Consider the following 16,896-nt stretch of genomic DNA (forward strand, 5'->3'; position numbering starts at 1 on the left):
AGAAAAAAATTTCTGTTTAGAACCATCTCTAACAATATAAGGAGGAATATGATTTTTCTGTTACTGAAATTGGAACGTATAAGGTGGTAGTTGACAGCCTCTAGCCCTTTATCATGTTGGATATTTGTGTATAGGGATGTAACATCGAATGATCCAAGCACCGATGTTTCTGATACCTCCACCTCCTGAATTTTGAGCAAGAAGTCGGAGGTGTCCCGTATGTAAGATGTGGTAGAATCAAGACTCTATCCAAAAAACGTGAGACATTATTCATAAGTGACCCCCTGCCAGAAACGATGGGGCGGCCAGGGGGTTCACTAAGATTCTTGTGGATTTTGGGTATAGTATATATGACTGGCACAAGTGGGTACGATACAAACAAAAAAGCCTTCAACTTAGCATCTATAATCCCTGATAGATGAGCCTCCTCTAGATACACTTTAAGATCTTTTTGGTACCCTTCTGTCGGGTCTTTGGCAAGAGGTTCATATGTGTCCCGATTGGTCAATTGTTATAACAATTTTGTATGGTAATATACCGAATCCATCACCACCACGGCTCCGCCTTTGTCCGCGGGCCTGATGGTGATGGATTGGTCTTCACTTAACACTCTAATTGCCTCTATTTCCAATTTGGTAACATTATTTTTACATGAGTGTCTATATTCACTATACCTTAATTTACGGATCTCTTTAGAAACAATGTCCGCAAACGTATCCACTCCATGAAAGGTAGCTGTTGGTTGAAATGAGCTGCGATTTCTTAAACCCAATCGTTTTGCTGAAAAGTCCGCCTCGTACGAATCCACGAACATATCCCTTTGATCTTGAGATGCTGAAAAATAAACCTTCAATTTTAGAGTCCTATAGAATCTGCGCAAATCCAGGTCATATTTGAACCAATTGGTTTGTGGGGTTGAACAAAAAGAAAGTCCTTTTGAGAGCACTTGAGATTCAACCGGACTAAGTTCTCTGGATGATATATTTACAACTGGGGATTCCTGTACTATTGCACCCTCTCCATGCCCACCTGTATAACATCTTGTGTCCAAGCTAGAGGCGGTACAACAGGATACTGGTGCCTCAATGCCTGCCTGTATCATATCTAGTATCCAAGCTAGAGGTGGTACAACAGGATACTGGTGCCTCAATGCCTGCCTGTATCACATCTAGTATCCAAGCTAGAGGTAGTATAACAGGGTACTAGAGCCTCCCTTCAAGGGGTCAGTTCTCCACAATAAATAATCCTTTTGCTCTGATATTGTAATCACTTATTTATATCAACGTTACAATCACTCTTAGAAAGTGTCATTCTGTTCCGACAACTTCTATGGGAGGGATGTTACTGACAACGAATGTGTATATATGTATACTGCTTCTCAGGGAAGTATTATGTTTTTTGACAATGAATGCAGTTCAGGCTGTAAAGTAGATTTCTAATCATTGGCTCCTGTCTAATAATAAAGCTCACCTACATAGATTCTGGATGCTTTTACAGATCATTGATGTAATCTCCGTCTCTATAAAAGGTACATCATTATTTGAAAGCGATGACGTGTTCAACTAAATCCGGGTCTGAACGGAAATGTTTTGATGACAAAGGCATCCAAGAATTCAGCTATGTAATTTATAATGACATTCTACAACAGAAGAAAGATGTGCCGTCACACGTGGTGGGATCGTACAGTCTGAGCTCTACGGGTGATCTGGAGTTCGCGATTGCTACAAAAGACATAAAATGGAAAAACCACATACAAGAAGTGAGTACTGTTGGGATGTTTATTTCACAGCTCGGAGGTTACAGGGGTCAGTACTCCACTAGTATCTTATTGTAATTAGGAATGAATGCAACTTTATATCATGAACCCCTTACTGATTCTGTCTCTTTGTAACACATGTGAAGAGGAAGGAGGCCGTGACTCTCATGCTTTAGAGCACATCTTGGATATTTCACCAATGATCCCCTTATGTGCTGTATTCTCTAATGTACAAAGTGTGCAAAATGTCATAGTCTTTTTGAAATTTATATTACTGTACTATACATAAACCCTTACCATAATCTGAGAATTTTCCAGCAAAACAAAGTCTTTAAGTACATAACATTTTAACACAGATCGGCAGCAGTACCCTATTTGGTACTGGTGTGGTGCAAAATCTCAAGGTTGCACCGTCTTAACCACCAGAAGTAACAAAAATCCAAAGGACAGGATTGCACAAGCTTATTAAATTTGCAAAGGTTTGTGAATGCTTTGATTACAGATGCATCAGATGTTCACAGTATATCCAAGCAACGTTTCAGGCAGTATAGCCCATTATCAAGCAAAGAGCGAAAGTGTGGTGTAGAGCAATCGAAGTATAATTTAGAGGGGCTGATGGTTGAGTCTACCATATGATGCTGGTGGGGTGTGCCCTTCCAAATTATACTTCAGGTACTCTACACCACATACTGAGGTTTTCTCTCTTTGCTTGAAAAAGGGCTATACTGCCGGAAATGTTGCTTGGACATAGTGTAAACATCTAATACATCTGTAATAAAAGCATTCACAAGCTTTTGCAAATTCCAGAATCACATGCAATCCTATGTTTTGGCTTTTAGACATTATAGTGAAGCTCATCACCCTAAGAACTTCAAGAGTTAAGACGTGCTGATTGTTCTTGCCAATCCAATTCAAGCTATTTCACCTCAAAGGTCTTGTATAGCTTAGGAGATTGCTATTGTCCTGCTGCATCATGAAACCCACAATGATGAAGAGTTGACCACAGGCGAAGGCTTGAAGGTTCTGGTTGATTATTTTTTGCAATTTGTGCATATATTTTATCTTACTAGCTTTCGAAGCTCCTCATCTCATTGCACTTTATGTGTAATGCTTAGCAGAAGAAATACAGAATTCTTCTATCATCTTTCAATTCACTCTACACCTCAAATTTCTTCATCTCTTTGATCCAGAACATCTCAAATTATAATATGGCCAGTTAAACATAAATACTGGGACTTTGGACTTAATTACCGGCCAAGCTGATGACTTACCGGCCAGATAACACCCCTATGCAGGGGGTGCGGAGTCCAGTGTTATTTGGCCACTATGTGTCTCCTGTAGCATTCTGACAGAAACACCAGAGCTGTGTGACCAACAAGGGAGATGCTAGCGCCGGAAAAGTGTTGCAGAGCAGGCGAGCTAACCGGGTACTGGAATGTTTAATCAAAAGAGGAGAAAATGAAGGACCATAGACACTACCCTTGTAATGTTAAGGACATTAAAGCGAAGGGGTTAACCCAAATCTTTTTTAGTTAGATAATAGCCAGCACATTAATATGTTTCGAGGGCGCAGCCCCTTCTTCAGAGATAGCTGGAAAGAGTCCTAGTAAAACAAATGAATAGCAAAAGGTAGAAAGAACAATAACTTAAAACATCAAGAGCCAAAAGTAAAAGCAATAATTAGGAACAACAATAAATTCAATACATTTTTATTTAAAAATGTGTGACAAAAATGGTGCAAAATACATGATAAAACTAGAAAGTGACGGACTAGAGTACCATAATATTTATAAAATACAAAATCTGTTTGCTTGTTTGTGTCGTATACAAATCCACAGTTCTAGTCTCATTTGACTGAAATTTTGCACGAGCGTTCTTCAGCAGCAGGCGATGAATAATGGTATAGCTAAAAATTCAAAATTCACCGACTTCCCCTGTAATTTTTGTTGCCATTAGCAACCAATCACAGCTCAGCTTTCATTTCTTATACTGCTGAGGTAAAAAAAGAAAGCTGCACTATGATTGGTCGCTGTTTCTTATACTGCTGAGGTAAATAAGTCCTAAATGGGAAAAGTAAAGCCTTCGCAACTTGATTATTCAATTCTAAGCACATACTTAGTTGACCCCCTATGTAATGTAACTAATAACACATCTGTACCGTGCAAACATGAATTTTGGCACAACCATTCTTTAGGTCATAAAACGGAAAAGTAAAGGGTCGCAGAAACAGAAGCCGGTCTGAAGGAGTTGAGATGGAAGATTAAATCTGAAAGTAAAAAAAAAGGACCTCTACTAGAGATGAACGAGCACCAAAATGCTCAGGTGCTCGTTACTCGAGCCGAACTTTTTGTAACATTCGAGAGATCTTTTCAAGTTACAAACCCCACTGAAGTCAATGGGAGACTCGAGCATTTTTCAAGGTGACCCATGCTCTGCATAGGGGAGGGTGTGTGATTCACCTGAAAACATCAGAAAGAGAAGAGCAGGGGCAGCATGCATGGATGCATCTGAAGCTCCCAGGTCGCACTATTAAGCCAAATTGTAGGCAAGAGCCTGGCGGTCACCCCCTAACAATTTACTTGGGACAAACCATAATCAGCAAGGCACACGTGCTGTCATATCTTAGCTAAGCACCACACAAGGTTAAACGAAGGCCAATCACCGCCTCCATATGACACTACAACCTCTTCTCCTGTGTTACATGCTGGTATTGCTGTCCAATCCCCCGCCTGCATCCACATTGTACTGAAATTTTTCCCAGCGCAGAATCCAGCTGTCCCCATCCCAGACAGGGTAAGGCACACCCCTTCGCCTACTCAGTAGTCCACAGCGTACTGAAATTTTTCCAAGCGCAGCGTCCAGCTGTCCCCATCCCAGACAGGGTAAGGCGCACCCCTTCGCCTACTCAGTAGGCCACAGCATACTGTAATTTTTCCTGTACAGCGTTCAGCTGCCCTCATGCCACACGGTCGCTTGATAGCCACACCACCCTCATGTCTATTTATTAGTGCATATTGGATGAGGAGGAACTGGAGACACACACTGCAGAGGGTTGGTAGGGCCTGGCAGTGACCCTCTTTGAAATTGTGAGCGATAGGAGACTCAGATGCCAGTACTTCTACTCATCTCCACAATTCAACAACCCATTCTAAAACAAATTATTTTTTTACCCAGAGTGTAGGTGAACCCCTGAAAGATTTGTTTACCAAGAATATAGGCGAGCCCCTGAAACATTTGTGTACCAAGAGTATAGGCGTACCCATGGAAGATTTGTTTACCCAGAGTGCAGGTGAACCCCTGAAATAATTTTTTAACATAGAGCTCGTACTTGCTTAATGGCATCCAGGTGGCAGTCCACCGACATATAACTCCTGCCTGTCCCAGCCCCTGCCTTTTCCCCGAGGGACTTTTTAACCAGTGCCCCAGGGAAAGACAGCATGTACTATGAAGAAATTAGAGTGGCGAAACCAGGACAATTCATTCTGTCTCGGTGTCAGATAGCTGGACACTGAGCTGGGATACTATTGTGGACTCTGTGGGCGTATGAAGCTGGAACCAGCATGTTTGCTGAACTATAGTAGTGAACCTCTTCAAAAATGGGGGCGAGAACCTGGAGATAGCCCTCCGAAAAAAAAAAATTTTACAGAGCCTTTTGGCCCTCTGAAGAATTGGCTGTTCAGCATGCTGACATGCTCGTTTAGGAGGAGGAGGAGAAGGAGGAAGATCAGAGAAGGATAGACCAAGCTACTTCTACCCTTTTTTGGGGTGATAGAGGGTGCATGGTTCTCCAGTTCCAGCTGAAAGAATCTTTATGTTCTGCTGCTTTCCACTGGTGGAGAAGAGAAGTCTGGGGAAATCCAGGCTTTGTTCATCTTAATAAGTGTAAGCCTGTCGGTGCTGTCAGTTGACAGGCGGGTACGCTTATCCGTGATAATCCCCCAGCAGCACTAAACACCCTCTCTGATAACACGCTAGCGGCAGGGCAGGCCAACCCCTACAAGGCGTACAGCGCAAGTTCGTGTCACATGTCCAGCTTTGACACCCAATAGTTGTATGGAGCAGAGGGATCACGGAGGACATTGGTACTCCCTCACCATCTTTTTACAGTGCTCCCCCCGACTCAGCCTAGACTGGGGAGTGGTGACATAATCTGGCTGGGGTGCCCTAAAACTGGCAAAGGACTTGGAAAGTGTTCCTCTGCCTGCGCTGGACATGCTGCTTGATCCCCGGGCCTACCCTGCTAGTTGGCCCTCTAAACTGCTTCTTCTGCTGCTAGCGCTGTCAGATGGGAACTTTAGCATCACTTTTCCCACCAGGGCCCTATGGTATTGCATCACTCTCGTACCTCTTTCTTCTTCGGAAATGAGAGGGGAAAGGTTCTCCTTATACTGTGGATTGAGAAGGGTGTACGCCCAGTAATTCGTTTTTGCCAGAATACATCTAACACGAGGGTCATGGGAAAGGCAGCTTAACATGAAGTCAGCCATGTGTGCCAGAGTCCCAGTATGCAACACATCGCTGTCCGCACTAGGAGGATGACTTTCAGGATCCTCCTCCTCTTCAGCCCATACACGTTGAACAGGTGAGAGGCAAGCAGCATGGGTACCCTCTGCAGTGTGGCAAGCTGTTTCTTCACACTCCTCCTCCAAAACACGCTGAGATATAGATGTGAGGGTGGTCTGGCTATCAAGCGACATACTGTCATCCTCGTCTCATTTTTTAACCGCAAAGCGTCGGCCTTTATGCTTTGCAGGGAACTTCTCAGCAGGCAAAGTAGCGGGATGGTAAAGCTAATGATGGCCGCATCGCCGCTCACCATTTGGGTAGACTCCTCAAATTTTTCGAGGACCTGGCAGATGTCTGCCAAGCATGCCCCCTCCTCAGTAAAGAACTGCGGAGGCTGATTACCACTCCACCCATGTTGCAGCTGGTGTCCCACAATTGCTCTACGCTGCTCGTACAGCCTAGCCAACATGTGCAGTGTAGAATTCCAGCGCATGGGCACAGCAGTCGGTGCTCTGGCAGCTGAAACCGATGTTGCAGTGTCCTGAGGGTGGCAGCATCCATGGTGGACTTGTGGAAATGTGCGTAGACGCTGCGAACCTTGCCAAGCAGGTCACACAAGTGGGGGTAGTCTTTCAGAAACCTCTGAACCACCAGATTGAAGATGTGGGCCAGGCATGGCACGTGTGTGAGGCTGCCAAGCTGCAGAGCCGCCACCAGGTTACGGTCGTTGTCACACATGACCATGCCTGGTTGGAGGCTCAGGGGTGAAAGCCAGAGGTCAGTCTGCTCTGTCAGACCCTGCAACAGTTCGGGGGCCGTGTGCCTCTTGTTACCTAAGCTGATTAGTTTTAGCACAGCTTGCTAATGCTTGCCCAACGATGTGCTGCTGCGTCGCACACTACCGACTGCTGGCGACGTGCTCACACTTTTTAATTGAGTGGTGGAGGTGGCGGAGGAGGAGGGGGAGGGGTTTTGGAGGAGGTGGCATAATACGCTGCAGATACCAGCACCGAGGTAGGACCCGCTATTCTGGGTGTGGGTAGCACATGAGCGGTCCCAGGCTCTGACTCGGTCCCAGCTTCCACCAGGTTCACCCGATGTTTCGTCAGGGAGATATAGTGGCCCTGCCTGCCAGTACTTGTCCACGTGTCCGTTGTTAAGTCGACTTTCCCAGTAACTCGTTGGTGGGGGCACAGTTAATGTTGCGGGAGACGTGCTGGTGTAGGGCGGGGACCGCACACCGGGAAAGATAGTGGCTACTGGGGATCGAGTAGCGTGGGACCGCCGCCATCATGTTTTTAAAAGCCTCCGTTTTTACAAGCCTGTTCGGCAGCATCTCCAGGCTGATTAATTTGGCAATGTGCCTGTTTAAAGCTTATGCGTGTGGGTGGAGGCGTATTTCCACTTTCGCTCCAATGCTTGTGTTAGCGACAGCTGAACGCTGTGCTAAGAGACATTGCTGGATGGAGTGGAGGACGGTGGAGGTGAGGGTGTGGGTGCAGGCTGGGAGGCGCTCGTGCCTGCGTCCTGGGATGGGGATTGGATCTGTGTGCCAGGTTAGGGCACAGGGGAAGAGATCGCGGACATTGCACTCGGAGGCGGTGAATGGCCTTTGTCGCACCTTGTGGGGTGCTTGGCCATCATATGCCTGCGCATGCTGCTGATGGTGAGGCTGGTAGTGGTGGCTCCCCAGCTGATCTTGGTGCGGCACAGGTGCACACCACTGTTCGTCGGTCGTCCGCGCTCTCACAAAAAAAAAACACACCTTTGAACACCTAGCCCTCTGCACGGAGGGGGTGCTGTTGGAAACAGTTGGGGGATTCTTTGCTCTGGCCCTGACTCTCCCCCTGGCCACCCCACTGCCTCTTCCAACCTGTCCTGCTGCTGCACTTGCCTTCCCCTCTGAAGCAAGCCAGTCACCTCAAGGTCAGTCACCTCATCGTCCAGCAACTCTTCCTCCGAATCCTCTGTGCGCTCCTCCCTTGGACTTACTGCCCTTAATACTACTTCAACGACAAACAACTGTGTCCCATCATCCTCATCGGCAAAAAGCTCTTGAGACAGTCCCAGCCTCATCACCTGGACTCTGGGAACTTTCCAAATGTTGGGCATCGTTCACCACAAACTTCTCAGGTGAGAGAGGAACCGTTTTTTCTCACTCTGGGCAGGGACCCGAGAACAGTTCCTGGGAGTCTGCCTGCTCAGAATATGTCATTTTCATTGAGTGAGGAGGCTAGGAGGAAGGAGGAGCAGCCAGAGGATTCAGAGTTGCTGTCCCTAGGCCGAGAGTAGTGGACTGCGTAGAAGACTGAGGGTCGATTCATTGCTGGAGGCATTTTCTGCCATCCATGAAAGGACCTGTTCACACTGCTCTGCTTGTAATAAAGGTCTACCACGCGGACCCACAAATTGTGATATGAATCTGGGGACCGTATGGACTTGGCGCTCTCTTAATCCCTCAGCAGCCAGCTGTGATTCACTCCACCCAGGACCTCGGCCTGTGCCCACAGCCTCACTTGGACAACCGCGTCGAGGCCACGCCCCCGACCCTTACCCCTGCTCCTCATCATGTGGGGTTAAGGATAGTGCAGGGCCCAAATAAATTACCCCACTGTATAGCGCTGAGAACTGTGGCTAATTCACCACACACAGAGACTTGTAGATAGCGGAGGCTCTATGCTGTGACTAGAAAAAATTAACCCGCTGTCTTGCACTGATACCTAGGGGTCATTTACAAGTCTCACAGAGACTTGTAGATAAGAGAGGCTGTATGGAGTGGGAGAAAATTCTAAAGCCAGTGGATAGTGCTGGTAACTGCGGCTATCTCAACCCCCCCAAGGAAAGGGTATTGTGAGATGCTCTGCACAGGGGCAGAAAGCTATACAGCCAGTGGACAGTGCTAATAACTGCGGCTACTTCACCCAACACAGAGAATGGTATGTGTGAGATGCTGTTCTGCAGTCGCCCAGGAAATATTAGCGAAGTATTTAGCGATGAGACCTAATGCATTGCACACATGGAATGGTATAACAGAAATGCTGTTCTGCAGCGGCCAAGGAAATATTTGCATTCTATTTCGTGATGAGAGCTGTGCCTAATAGACAGCACATATAGAACGGTATAGCTGATATGGTCTCAGTGGTCGAGGAAATATTACAGTACCCTTTACTTGAAGAGAGGATCCTGACTGTAACACTTTCCCTATCTTAGCAGCTCTTTCCCTAAACTCTGCCTAATGACTGCAGACTGATAATGCTATAGCTGTAATGCTCTGCACAGGCCTACATGCTTTAGGAAAAAAAAGATTGCACTACTGCTCCCAGCCAGCCACAACTGCACACGATGAGGAGTAGCCCTAAGAAGGACCATTGAGGTTCTTGAAGACAGGCTCCTACTCTAACACTTTCCCTGTATAAGCATCAGCACTTTCCCTAACCTCTGCCAGCATGCATCTGAGGCGAGCCGCGGGCAGGACCAGTTTAAGTACTCGGCGGTCACCTGATCCCGCCAGCCACTCACTGCTGTTGGCGGGCAGGGGGCTGGCACGTTACAGCAGGATTTGGTAATGCCTTCCCCGCATGTTTATTGGCTACAAAATGGTGCTAAACATGCAGGGAAGGGAAATGAAATTGACTGGAGTACCGCGTGGTGCTCGTCTCGAGTAACGAGCATCCCGAGTACCCTAATACTCGAATGAGCATCAAGCTCGGGCGAGTGTACTCGCTCATCTCTACTCATTTTCTATAATTGGCATTTAATGACAAACATTCAAAATCCATTCAGCCAACCAGATTCTGTAGCAATAAAAAAACCCTAAAGTGAAAAATTCATTTGTTTCCTGCAGGTCCCCAAATTCCGATGCTCACCAAGCTGCTTACCAGGACAGAGGAAGGTGATAACTTCTAGTATCCACTTGTGCTGTTATGATTGTGTTCCATGTTCGGAGGGAGAAATATCTAATATATCAGGTAGATTCTATCTCACATCCGTCTAAGGGTGACTACCCACTACAGTTTTTTTTCACAGCAAAATTTGCAGCATTTTTTTTTTCTGCAGGGGTCTATGGGACTTGTAATGTTAAAATCGCGATCGCAATTTACTGCGAAAAATAAAAACATTTTTGTTACCAAGATTGCAGGTGAGAGCCTGAAGGAGTTTCTGAGCGAGAGTGCAAGGTATTTGTTTACCAAGACTATAGGTGAGCCCCTGAAAGATTTGCTTACCAAGAGTATAGGCGAACCCCTGAAACATTCGTGTACCAAGAGTATAGGTGTACCCTTGAAAGATTTGTTTACCCAGAATGCAGTTGAACCCCTGAAATATTTTTTTAGCATAGAGCTCGTACTTCCTTAATAGGATGCAGGTGGCGGTCCACCGACAGGCAAGCTACCGCCTGTCCCAGACCCTGCCTCTCCCTGAGGGTCTTTTTAACCAGTGCCCCAGGGAAAGACAGCATGTATTATGAAGAAATTAGAGTGGCCAAACCAGGATAATTCATTCTGTCTCGGTGTCAGATAGCTGGACGCTGCACCGGGATACATTTGTGGACTCTGTGGGCGTATGAAGCTGGAACCAGCACGTTTGCTTAACTCTAATGGTGAACCTCTTCAAAATTGGGGGCGAGAACCTGGAGGCAGCCCTCAGAAAAATTATTTTGACAGAACCTGGAGGCAGCCCTCCAAAAAAATAGTTTTTACAGAGCCTTTTGGCCCTCTGTAGAATTGGCTGTTCAGCGTGCTGACATGCTGGTTTAGGAGGAGGAGCAGGAGGAGGAAGATCAGAGAAGGATAGACCAAGCTACTTATACCCTTTTTTGAGGTGATAGAAGGTGCATGGTTCTCCAATTCCAACTTAAAGATACTTTATGTTAAGCTGCATTCCACTGGTGGTAAAGAGAAGTCTGGGGAAATCCAGGCTTTGTTCATCTTAATAAGTGTAAGCCTGTTGGCGCTGTCAAGTGACAGGCGGGTACGCTTATTTGTGATAATCCCCCCAGCAGCACTAAACACCCTCTCTGATAAAATATTAGTGGCAAGGCAGGCCAGCACCTCCAAGGCGTACAGCGCAAGTTCATGCCCCGTGTCCAGCTTTGACACCCAATAGTTGTATGGAGCAGAAGCGCTGTCTTCAGTAAGCTTACCAACCCAGGTGGGGTCAGTCACCTCATCATCCACCAGCTCTTACTCTGAATCCTCAGTCTGCTCCTCCCTCAACTTACTGCCCTAACAACAACCTTACTGACAGACAACTGTGTGTCATCATCATCATCAACAACAAATACCTCTTGAGACACTATTTTGAAGTCCCCACCCTCATCACCCAGAGACTGTGAAAGGTCCAAATTTTGGGCATCAGTCACAACAAACTCCTCAGGTGGCTCATAAACAGTCTTTTTCCGACTCAGGGAAGGAACCCAAGAACAGTTCCTGTGAGTATGCCTGTTCTGAATCTCTCCTTTTCCTAGAGTGACCAGGCTGGGAGGAAGGAGGATCAGCCTGAGGATTCACAGGTCCAGTCCCTTGGCTAGCATGAGTGGACTGCTTGGAAGACTGGTTGGTGAATAAATTAATGGATGCTATCCACGTCATCACCTGATCGCACTGTTGTGCTTTTAATGATGGTCTCCAAAGCGGACCTGCAAACTGTGAGATGAAGTTAAGGAGCGTAGATATGCAGCGTTCTACTTCTGCCCCAGCAGTAAGCACTGTTTCACCCCGCCCAGGACCTTGGCCTCTGCCCACACCCTCATTCGGACGCCCAAATCCATGTCCTCGTCCTCGACCCTTACCCCTAGTCTTGTATAATGCACTGCGTCAAAATGCTCTGCAAACTGCGTATAGTTTTGTTAGATAGTGTGGATTGACAGGATACACACAGGGGGATTTGGCATATGTTTTAAGTCCAAAATAGACACTGTAAACAGCGTATAGTCTTGTTAGATAGTGTGGATCAACAGGACACACAAAAGGGATTCGGCGTATGCTTAAGCCCAAAATAGACACTGTAAACTGTGTATAGTCTTGTTAGATAGTGTGGATGGACAGGACACACACAGGGGGAATTTGGCGTATGCTTTAAGCCCAAAATAGACACTGTAAACTGCATATAGTCTTGTTAGATAGTGTGGATCGACAGGACACACACAGGGGGATTTGGCGTACGCTTTAAGCAAAAAAAAAATTAAAAAATGCAAATTGAGAGGAGTTTTGTTACTTCCTATCTAATCTGTGTACACAAGTAGCAGTATACTGTATAGATGCGGTAACAGTATGCAGTATACAGCTGGGATTCTTGTGAATACTTTGCGCACACTACTGATCCCAACCAGCCAAAAGGCTGATGCACAAAAATGGAGTTGTAGTTCTAAACAGGACTGTTGGGTTCTTGGGGAATGGATCCCTGCCTAAATGCTTCTTTAACCTACACTACCACTCTCCCTCATTGACCGCAGCTCTGTCCCTCAGCTAATCCAGCCTGCGTGTGAGGCGAGCATCAGGTGACCTGAGTTTTTATAGTCGTAGATCACCTGATCGGCCAGCCAGTCACTGCTATAGATGTGCACAGGGTTGGCACATCATAGCAGGAGGTGCCAAAGCCTTCTCTGCATGTTCATTGGCTAAAAAAAGCCACTGGGGAGGAGAGGGTGAAATTTTCTTGAGCACCATGTGGTGCTCGCTCGAGTAATGAGTGCCTTCGAGTATGTTAATGCTCGAACGAGCATCAAGCTCAGACAAGCATGCTCGCTCATCTCTAGATTCGACCCTTAGGAAGTTTGGCACCTGGGATCAAATCAATCTTACAATCAAATTCTCCATGGGGAGGCAACTCTTCAGATAATTATTTGGAAAACACGTCAGCAAAGTCAGAAATATAGTCTGGTTACTAAACACCCTCCACAGCAGAAGTAGCCAAATTCACCGGCCTAAAGTAATTGGTACACCGGGAACCCCACCTGATCAACTACAGTGTGTCCCAATAAATAATGGCATTGTGTTCCCTCAACCAAGGGAGCCCCAAGACTATGTCCACTGACAAATCCTTCATGACAAGGAAGGTGCACAACTCTGTATACAATGCTCCTATAGAAAGCCTTAACTCCGGGGTAACTAACTCGACGAGACCAACCTGCAAAGGCGTGGAGTCTATCCGGGAGACCTAAATAGGAGGATTAATGCGTATCAACAAACCAGAGATCTGACCCACAAAATCAAAATCTACAAAATTCACAGCTGCCCGGAATCAACAAAGGCTTGCCCTGCATGAGAGAAAGAACGGAACTCTAAAGTGCAGGACAAAAACATCTTAGACACCATCGGGAGTACCTTAGCTCCTAGACAGTCCTCCGGACAACTGACAAGGAGCAGAAGTTTTTCCTGCCGAGGCTTCCTTCCGCAGTTAGCAACCCGATGACCACACTCTCCACAGTACAAACAGAGATTTTTCTTGAGACGGTACTCCCTTCGTTGCTGAGGTGACATAGTACCTAATTCCATAGGTTCAGCAGGGAGAGGTGAAGTAGTCTTATCCTCAGACGAGGTGGCCAGTCGGACCGGACTGGACCTAGCTGATCGCCTGGCCCTTAGCCAACGATTAGCTTGAATGGCTAGTGACATAGCTTGCTCAAGGGTTCTTGGCTCTGGATGCACAACCAGCAGATCCTTTAGGCCTTTGGACAGACCAGTCAAGAGCAAATCTTTGAGGGCAGTATCATTCCACCCCGACTCCGTGCAGTATTCTCTGAAGTGGGAGCAATAGTCCTCTGCCAACCTCTACTCGTGGCGCAAGGACAACAGTTTTGAGACAGTGTACACAGTCCGGTTGGGTTTGTCATGGATCTGACCCAGAGCCAAAAAAAGGCATCCAGCGACTGTTGAGTTGCGGAATCAGAAGGTAGGGAGAAAGCCCAATTTTGAGGGTCCCCTCTCAGGCGGGAAATCACGTTTCCCACCTGCTGGTGCTCGGTGCCCGAAGAGTGGGGTCGCAGGTCAAAATACAGCCTACAGCCTTCCTAAAAGGCAAAAAACAGTCTTCACCTGAGAAATAGTCAGGCAATGTAGCCCGAGGCTCAAAAACAGTCACTGGGATCACAGGCGGCTGAGCCTGAGGTGTAGACAAAGCCTGTTCCTGTTGCTGCAGGCAGGTGGTCAGGTCATGCACCAGGCTTGTCAGGTTCTGGACCTGGTTGGCCAAAATCGACACAGTCTCCATAGGAGGAGTGAACGTGGAAGGTCAGATTAGAAATCTGACCTTTTTTGGGCCAGTGCTACTGTCAAGGGACTGGGGTCCAGGTACGGGAAGTCCCTAGGAGAACTGCCCACAACCTCTGTCCCTACCTACTTGTCCCCCTGGGCTAACCCCCAGGGCGACCACTGAGCGACGGTCCCTACACTCCTCTAGGGATGTGGGGCAGGAGTGGAACAAACAATCACATAGACAAACAACACAAAGGCTAGTCAAGAAATCCCAGGTCGGCAACAGGAGGGTACACAGTACAAGGAGTCAGGCGAAGGCAAGTTCAGGATACACACAGTAGTCAAATCAGGAAGTCAGTCAAAACAAGGAACGCAAGTGCTGCAGAAGAAAAGACAAACACTAGCAATGCTAGAAGGAAACAGACACGGTTAAATGCTGTCAGAACTCCCGCCCCTGCAGCTGATTGGAGCAGGGAGCCTGACTGCAGCAGAACCCAATCAAGGAGATGCTGGGAACACTGCCCCCAGCCTTGCTGAGCAGACGGATGCCGAGGAAGCACGCCTGGTAATCATGGAAACAGGGACGTGGTGCGGCACCCGCTGCATCCCTAGCAACCCAGCGGCAACCAGAGTTAGGGCGGCCAGGGGGGATCACTAGAACCAGGACTCCCCTGTGCCGCACTCCTGCAACCTATGTAGCAGGACCAGCAGTGTGGGCACAGAGGCCCCGAGAGTCCCCGGTCCTGATCCTCATAAGCTGAAGCATACAACCATACAATCCAAAAAGACACATGGGGTGGCATCTGTCAGAGGCACCGTAATTCATCACCTGTTACTATCAGTAGAGCTGTTGCTATTCAGATCAGTAGGAACCAAAGTCCCAATAAGAGCAACGATTAGCCAGGAGGATGAGCTCTGATCCCTGTCTGCAGAGAAAAAAAGTCCCTGTGTAGGTAAAGAGAACAAGTAGTAAAGCAGCTCATGTAACCACAAGTAATGACCGACTCTCACATGTACTTTGTATTACAGATAGTGAAACCTGCAGGAGATGTCCAGAAGATGCGTGGTCACATGAGAACAGAACATTCTGCATCCTGAAGGAGATTGAATATTTATCTTATACTGAAGACATTATTTCTGCAGTTTTTTCCTCTTTATCCACTTTTTTCTGTCTTCTGACTATTCTAATTCTTTCTATTTTTATCTACAAACGTGATACCCCGATTGTGAGAGCGAATAACAAGAACCTGAGCTTTGTCCTCCTGCTCTCCATCATGCTGAGCTTCCTCTGTGTCTTCTTGTTCCTCGGCCGTCCTGTGGATGGAACCTGCATGTTACGTCAGGTCTCTACTGGAATACTACTCTCCCTATCCATCTCCTCATTGTTGGCCAAGACCATAATGGTTTGCATCGCATTTAAAGCCACCAAGCCTGGAAATGTGTGGAGAAGATGGATTGGAGTAAAGCTTCCTAATTGTGTGCTCCTGATCTGCTCCTCCATCCAGGTTGCCCTCTGTATGAGTTGGGTGACCCTCTCTGCTCCCTTCCAGGAGCTGGACATACACTCTTATAAGGAGAAGATGGTCGTTCAGTGTAATGAAGGCTCAGATCTTTGCTTCTACTCTGTCCTGGGTTATATGGGGATTCTGGCCGCTGTTAGTTTTATTACAGCTTTCTTGGCCAGGGCATTACCGGACAGTTTTAATGAGGCCAAGTACATCACCTTCAGCATGCTGGTGTTCTGCAGCGTCTGGATAGCCATGATCCCGGCATATCTCAGTACCAAAGGCAAATACATGGTGGCCGTGGAGATATTCGCCATCCTGACTTCTAACGCTGGACTGCTGGGATGTATATTCCTACCAAAATGTTATATCATTCTGCTCAGGCCTAATCTAAATACAAGAAAACATATCCTAGATAGATAGTCAGTCTCCACTTCCTTCACATGTTGATGACTTGGTTTTACAATCCTTTGTTATGGTGTAAAGAGGTGAAATGATGAAAATTGTCAGTGTCCATATATTTCTAGACCCAACTGTATGTACGTTTCCCTGCTTGCTAATGTTATAATAGTAAAGCTGATATAACAGTTCTGGATTTGTAGTTTTGGTCGTTGCTTGCGTTAAGTAAATTTCAAGTCCACTTAGGTATGTATAAATTTGCAGATGGGTACATATAGATCTATATATGGTTTCATATAGATTCAGGAGGTCCCTATTAAAACTTAACTTTTATTTAAAAATGAATATTAAAATATTGGGCAGATGAAAAAAGCTCACCAGCTCTAGAGTACTGCTATGGGTAGCTTGTGTGTCCCCACCTATGCTAATAAGCCAGCTGGGCTCAAGAGAAATGTGTTTTTTCTGATGCCTCTGAAAAATTGATGGGCAATATTTTGCTTTAGTTGCGTTACATTGATAATGTCTTCATTATGTGGAC

The 16,896-nt window shown here is 46.5% G+C and overlaps 1 protein-coding gene across 1 annotated transcript; it reads left to right on the forward strand.

Moving 5' to 3' along the window:
• Nucleotides 1-1,549: 1,549 nt before the first annotated feature.
• On the forward strand, nt 1,550-16,382 carry LOC136581805 (vomeronasal type-2 receptor 26-like). The gene is made up of 3 exons (XM_066582429.1): nt 1,550-1,759; nt 10,107-10,230; nt 15,484-16,382. Exons 1-3 carry the CDS (start codon nt 1,550-1,552, stop codon nt 16,380-16,382), a joined length of 1,233 nt encoding a protein of 410 aa, XP_066438526.1.
• Nucleotides 16,383-16,896: the final 514 nt, after the last annotated feature.

This window comes from Eleutherodactylus coqui, chromosome 11 (genome assembly GCF_035609145.1).
Source record: "Eleutherodactylus coqui strain aEleCoq1 chromosome 11, aEleCoq1.hap1, whole genome shotgun sequence".
Lineage (NCBI taxonomy): Eukaryota > Metazoa > Chordata > Amphibia > Anura > Eleutherodactylidae > Eleutherodactylus > Eleutherodactylus coqui.

What these genes read in the sequence shown, in the direction of transcription:
- LOC136581805 (XM_066582429.1), top strand. Translation starts at nt 1,550, where the DNA reads ATGACGTGTTCAACTAAATCCGGGTCTGAACGGAAATGTTTTGATGAC. An exon ending in GGAAAAACCACATACAAGAA is followed by an intron (nt 1,760 to 10,106) that starts GTGAGTACTGTT and finishes TGTTTCCTGCAG; the next exon opens with GTCCCCAAATTCCGATGCTC. An exon ending in AGAAATATCTAATATATCAG is followed by an intron (nt 10,231 to 15,483) that starts GTAGATTCTATC and finishes TTTGTATTACAG; the next exon opens with ATAGTGAAACCTGCAGGAGA.